The sequence below is a fragment of the Vulpes lagopus genome, chromosome 2 (genome assembly GCF_018345385.1).
Source record: "Vulpes lagopus strain Blue_001 chromosome 2, ASM1834538v1, whole genome shotgun sequence".
NCBI classification, from domain to species: Eukaryota; Metazoa; Chordata; class Mammalia; order Carnivora; family Canidae; genus Vulpes; species Vulpes lagopus.
In genome coordinates, this window is record NC_054825.1 from 168,094,845 (window position 1) to 168,100,745 (window position 5,901).

Here is a 5,901-nt window from a genome sequence, read left to right on the forward strand (position 1 = left end):
CCTTCTCCCCCTCACCTCGCTTATGCCCCCCCCTCGTTCTCTCTCTCTCTCACATGCTTACTCTCTTTCTCTCAAATAAATAAATTTTTAAAAGCTTTGTTGCTTTAAATCACTGAGATTAGGGATTTGCTTGTTAGTGTAGCATAATATATTTGATGACAATGTTTAGCACCTTCCAAGTAATGGCCACTTGTTAAGTAGCAGGCATTATGATGATTACTATTTACAGACATATTATCCCTAAACCCACATTGTCTTACAGGTACCAGGCACTGCACTAATCCTTTTATATTTTCTTTCATTTGGCACAACAACCCAATGAGGTTATAATTATTAATATTCAAATTTTGCAGAATTGAAAACAGGCAAAAAGAGGGAGAGGTTAATCAGGAGAACTGGTTTGACCCAAGGCAAGGGGACCACAATCTGTGCCTCAGTTTGTTCGTCTGTAAAATGGGGCTAATAAGATCAACTTCACAGAGTTGTTGAGATTCTGAGGGTTTTTTTTAAAGATTTTATTTATTCATTCATTCATGAGAGACAGAGAGAGAGGCAGAGAGACAGGCAGAGGGAGAAGCAGGCTCCATGCAGGGAGCCTGACGTGGGACTGGATCCCGGATCTCCAGGATCACACCCTGGGCTGAAGGCAGCACTAAACCACTGAGGCACCCAGGGATCCCTGAGTTGTTGAGATTCTGAAATGAGGTACAGCATGGAGAACACTCTGCACAGGGATGCCTGGGTGGCTCAGTGATTGAGCATCTGCCTTCAGCTCAGGGTGTGATCCCATATCTGGGGATCAGGCTCCCTGTGAGGAGCTTGCCTCTCCCTATATGTCTCTACCTCTCTCGCTGTGTCTCTCATGAATAAATAAATAAAATCTTAAAAAAAAAACCACTCTGCATAGCAGCCCAGCGGGGAGTAATCCTTTAATAAATGGTAAGGTCTTCTCTCTCTTCCTTAAAAGAGGGGGTTCCCAAGGGTTAAGACCCCTGCTTTCTGCACCTTGCCTTCCTGAAATGCATTGAATCACAGGAACTCAGGCTTACTTTGTTACCCTGTTTAATGTATAGGCACAGGGGGAGGTGTAGGGTGAGGACAAATGGAGACCTCAAGCCACATATTCTTCAGTTCTTCACTCCGTTCTGCCAGAGGCCTGGGGGGCTGGAAGGCAGTCTGCTCGGCGGAGGAAGTAGAGATAAGAGGCTGAAGGCACCTGAGCCCCCGCCTTGGCGTAGCAGGCACTCTCGGTAGCACAGCCCCGAGTGGCAAATTTGGGGCTGATGAGACCTGGGAAAGGGGTTTCAGAATGGAATCAGCCCCCAACCCCTCCTTCCTCACCACCTGTCCTACCGCCCCCACCCTGCCCCATTCCCCGTGTTGTACCCAGTTCCCAGGAGCCACCATCTCCCCTAGAACTCAGAAGAATGGCCCTCCAGTTCTGAGGCTCCTGTCCCCCACTCTAGAGATCCAGGCTCCCCTCACCAGCCTGCACGTTGCCAGCAAAGTAGACACAGTGGGTTTCCTGGCCAACACAGCGGGCTGCCTGGGTCCCAGGGCATGTCTCTTGAAAGGGTGCGATGCAGGCTGGACACTGAAGGCCGTTCTCAGTACGATTGTTCTGGGGAGCTGCAGATGAGGGTGGAGTGTAAGGTGCAAAGGGACGATGAAACCCTCCCGAACCTTGCAACAACCGGGGCGGGAGTGGGGGACATGGTTTGCTAATGGACACTGCATTTTCAGGTAAGGAAACTGAGGCTCGCATGAAGCAAGTAAGTTGCCGAGTGTTTCAGCGCAGGTCAGAGGAGGGCCAGAGCACATACAGCAGGCTGGAAGCGACTCCTGATGAAGGGCTGAAGTGGCACTCACGGGGCACCGAGCCAAGGTTGCAGCCATCACTCTGGCAGCAGCGCGTGTTGGACACCATGTAGTCCTTGGGGCCCATCGTGGTGGACACGAATCCCGTGTAGCAGTCGCTGAACTTCATGCAGGCCTTGTAGGTGTTCAGTGAGTGGCGGCCCTCTGAAGGATGGGGGACAAGAAGGGAGGCTCCGGCAGTGCCTGCTGATCCCACTCCAGGATGGACCCAGGCCTTGGGTAGGGGTGGGGTCTCTCCCAACCCTGAACTTCCCACACCCCATGATCGCCTAGGGTGGTCCCTTCCAACCCAGTCCAAGGGTTTTCCCTCTTGACTCCCCAAACAGTGCTCTTCCCCCCTCCCCCATCCCCAGGATTCATATCTCTCTCCTAAAAGCCTGGGGTAGTCTTTTCAAACCCTACTAGTCCTCTTGCCCACCTGCCAATGCCTGTTCAGTGGGTAGCGCAGCATGCAATCCTCTATCCCACCCTCCTTACACACCCTTTCTGGTCGGGGCGTGGTTTCTTCCTACACTCCAGGTGGCCCTCAGCTCGTGCCACCACCTTCACACCTGTCCACCTTCCTCCGGTGCCTAATGAATAGTCTCTTTCAGCTCTGAATGAAAAGCCCTGCCCCTGTGGTCTGTCCATTACTCCCCCTCAACCCCCATCTTTTCTCAGGTCAGGTCCCTCCCTTCCACTGAAATCACGCCCTGCTCTCCCATCACCTACCTGCCTCCCCATCTCCATCTCTACTTGTCTTTGTGACGGTTTGCTCCATACTTCGGGGTTATCTTTCCTGTCTAGCATAGTCCCTTTTATGTCTCTCCCTCCACCTCAGTGTCACATCTCCACCTCCAGTCAGGAATGGTCCCTTTCAGAGCAGAGGTGAGTGGGGGGATGGGGTAACTGGGTGATGGGCATTAAAGAGGGCACGTGATGTGATGGGCACTGGGTATTTTTTAAAGATTTTTATTTATTTATGAGAGAGAGGGAGAGAGAGAAAGAGAGAGAGAGAGGCAGAGACACAGGCAGAGGGAGAAGCAGGCTCCATGCAGGGAGCCCGATGTGGGACTCGACCTGGGGTCTCCAGGATCACACCCTGGGCGGAAGGCAGGATCTAAACCACTGAGCCACCCAGGCATCCTTGGGCAACTGATGAATTACTGAACTCTACCTCTGAAACTAATGATGTACTAATTGGCTAATTGAATTAAAAAAAAAAAAGTTTCCTTCCAGCCTGCACCACACCCCTATGGCTATCTCTTCCTCCTATTTTGGAAGATTCCTCCCTCTTCCCCCAAAGGGTCACCTGATCCCAGTCTTCCCAACCCACACCAGCCTCTCCCTTCCTCCCCACCCCCCATTACTTCCAGCCTATTAGATTCTACCCCTCCCACCCATTCTGTTCCCCCTTGTCCATCCCCTGCCCCCTCCTGCCCAAGAAAGTCTATGTCTGCCCTCTCCAGCCCTCCCTCTAATATTTGGGAGAGTCTCCGTTCAGAAATCCCTGGCAACAATGGTTTCTATCATCCCACTGAATTCGCTTCCTTCCACCCACCACGTCAGGATAGTCTTTCCCTCTTCCCTGACCTCTCACCACGAGGATCCCTCCCTTCCTCGGGATCTTCTACCCTTGAAGGCACAACCCCCTCCCCAGGTTAGGATGCCAGGCCCTCCTCGTACTTGTGCTCGCTTCCCCTACGATGACCACGCATGCGTCCTTGCCGGCCTCGCAAGCCTTCATTTTTCCGCTGCACGTGGGCCCGGAGCCCCTGCACACTTCGCAGCTCAGCGGGCACCCTGCAGGGTAGAGAGCCAGGCTGTTGCCATGAAGGGTGTGGTCAGTGGGCCAGGAGGGCGACTTCAGACTCCAGAGGGAGATAGGGCAAAGGAGGCCAGATTTGGAGTCCTGAGAGAGGAGGGACAAGTGTCTCCCTAATTGTCCATGGGTGGAGCACGGACCGCTGTCCAGGGACTGTCCAGTGCTCTGGCTGGGACGCGGTGGTGAAGCCAGCAAAGCTACTTCCAGGGGTGGGAAGCGACTCCACCAGGGAGCCTGTTTACCTAATTATAAGGCTGGGGACTTGGGATGCTAGGGTTCTCTGAGAAAGCTTGGGGACAGGGAGGGATCCTGGTGAAGGTTTCCATGGGCTTCTGTGAAGCTTCAGGTCCAGCTGTTTCTGGGACACAAGTCCAGGCATAGGTCTTAGAAATGGTAGGAGCTCAGGCAGGGGAACCTGAGGCTGGGGTCTTCACCCCAGATCAAGAAGGGAGAGTCAAGACCAGGAGGGCAGAGGGCATGGACTCCTCGGTCCTAAGAGAGGAGGCAACTGGGGGCTCCCGGACACCTAGGTCCTGGGGAAGGTGGAGCTTGTCTGAACTCCAGCATCTAAGGGAAGGGGAGCTGGGGGTCTGAACTCTGTAGAGTCCAGGGAGAAAGGAGATCTCTTCTCCCCCATGCCACCCCCCTTCACTTTTTTTTTTCTCTTTCTTCTTCCTTTTTAAAATTTCCCTTTCTAGTCATGCTCTCATCCAGTTTCCTAGAATTCATGTCTTACTTTGAGACCTTGCCTGGGGAGAGAGAGGATTTAGAGCCCACCAAGCTCCCTCTTTTCTCAGGGATCCAATCACATGAGTGTTTGAGCTTTTCTTCCCTTGGGGCCCCAGGCTTTCTCTTCCTTTAGTCTCTGCCTTCACCATGAATCTGAATTCCCAGGACACCACCTCTTTCCCCCTCAAGGACCTTGTGGAGTGCTCTCTCATGGTCCTCACGGTCCAGACCCCTTCTCACTTACCCAGACCCAGGAGGGTGCAGAGCGACATGAAGGCCAGCAGGAAGGTCTCTGGTCTCATGGGAGTCCTCATGGTGAGTGAACCTGAAGTCCCAGGTCCCCAGCCCTTATAGGAAGCTGAGGAGGGGCGGATCCTCTGGATCCGCCTTCACCCTGGGGTGAGAAATAGCTGAGGTAAGATCTCAGGGCAGGTCTTTGTGGCTCTACGTTGGGGATATGGAACCAGAATCCAAAAGGGACATGGGCATCTCATGCTCAGCACCTGCTCCACAGGGACCCCAGGACTCTTGACTTTCAGCACTTTCTTTCATCAAGACCCAGAAGGTCACTTTCCTGTTTTCTCACATTCCCACCACCCTCCTCTCCCCTTTTTGCTGGCCTGAAGCCCAAGATCAGAGTTGGGTCACTTGATTCCCTGTAGGTATAGGGTGGCTGGTAGGACTGAGATCCCCTCTCTCTTTTTCCAGTAGTCGCCCAGCATGGGTGGGGCCCTACCTGGGAGTGCCCAGCATGTCCAGACTCGTTCTGCGGGGGCCTAGGCACCCTGTGTCTCTTCTGTCTTCATGCGCTTGGCTCATATTCCCTGTTCGGTATTTGGGCTGCCCCCAGCTCCCACCCTGCCTGGGGTTGCACCTCTGGGTCTCACGGGGACGGAACAGAGGGATGCTTGTCAACAGGCAGGGGCAGGCATGGTAGGACACATATGCCCACAGGTCACATATTGGGAAACTGAGGCATGGGTGGAAGCATTCTAGTTGGGGTGTGTGTATCTCGTTTGGATGCATGCTTTGTGCCTTCTTTAGATCCTTGATCCACTCTCTCCTGGCCTCAGGCATAAGCCTGGAGAGAACGGAGATTTTGTTCGTGTGTGTGCGTGGTGGCGGAGTAGCGGGGAGGAGCGTAACTTCAGAAATCCCGTGTAGAGGACCCCGTAGCGGTACGCTCCAGGGTCCCTGCAAAAAAAAAAATCACTCAGGTTTGGGTCTCCTTGTGTTCTAAAGGCTTCAATTTGGGCGGTGACTGCGTCGTCCAATGAGAAGGGCGAATTTCTTTTAGGAGCCAATCCCGGAGGCCGCTCCTGTTGCCAGGCGCCGAGAAAGCAGAGAGTTGAACGTCACCGGGAGGCGGGGCTAGAGCGCGGTGGGGGCCTAGGAGAGGCGGGGCTTAGGGGAAAGCCCGTTGCTAGGATACCAAGCGCCTCGCTCCGGAGAAGCGCGAACTGGGCTTGCGCGGCGGCGACGCGAGCGCC

General features: G+C 53.9%; 1 protein-coding gene across 1 annotated transcript; it reads right to left on the reverse strand.

Moving 5' to 3' along the window:
- Positions 1-1,055: 1,055 nt before the first annotated feature.
- Positions 1,056-4,725, reverse strand: LOC121485229 (phospholipase A2 inhibitor and LY6/PLAUR domain containing). Its single transcript, XM_041745356.1, has 5 exons — positions 4,656-4,725; positions 3,544-3,660; positions 1,870-2,022; positions 1,486-1,629; positions 1,056-1,290 (listed from the first exon to the last, which is right to left on the reverse strand). Exons 1-5 carry the CDS (start codon positions 4,723-4,725, stop codon positions 1,136-1,138), a joined length of 639 nt encoding a protein of 212 aa, XP_041601290.1. The 3' UTR covers positions 1,056-1,135.
- Positions 4,726-5,901: the final 1,176 nt, after the last annotated feature.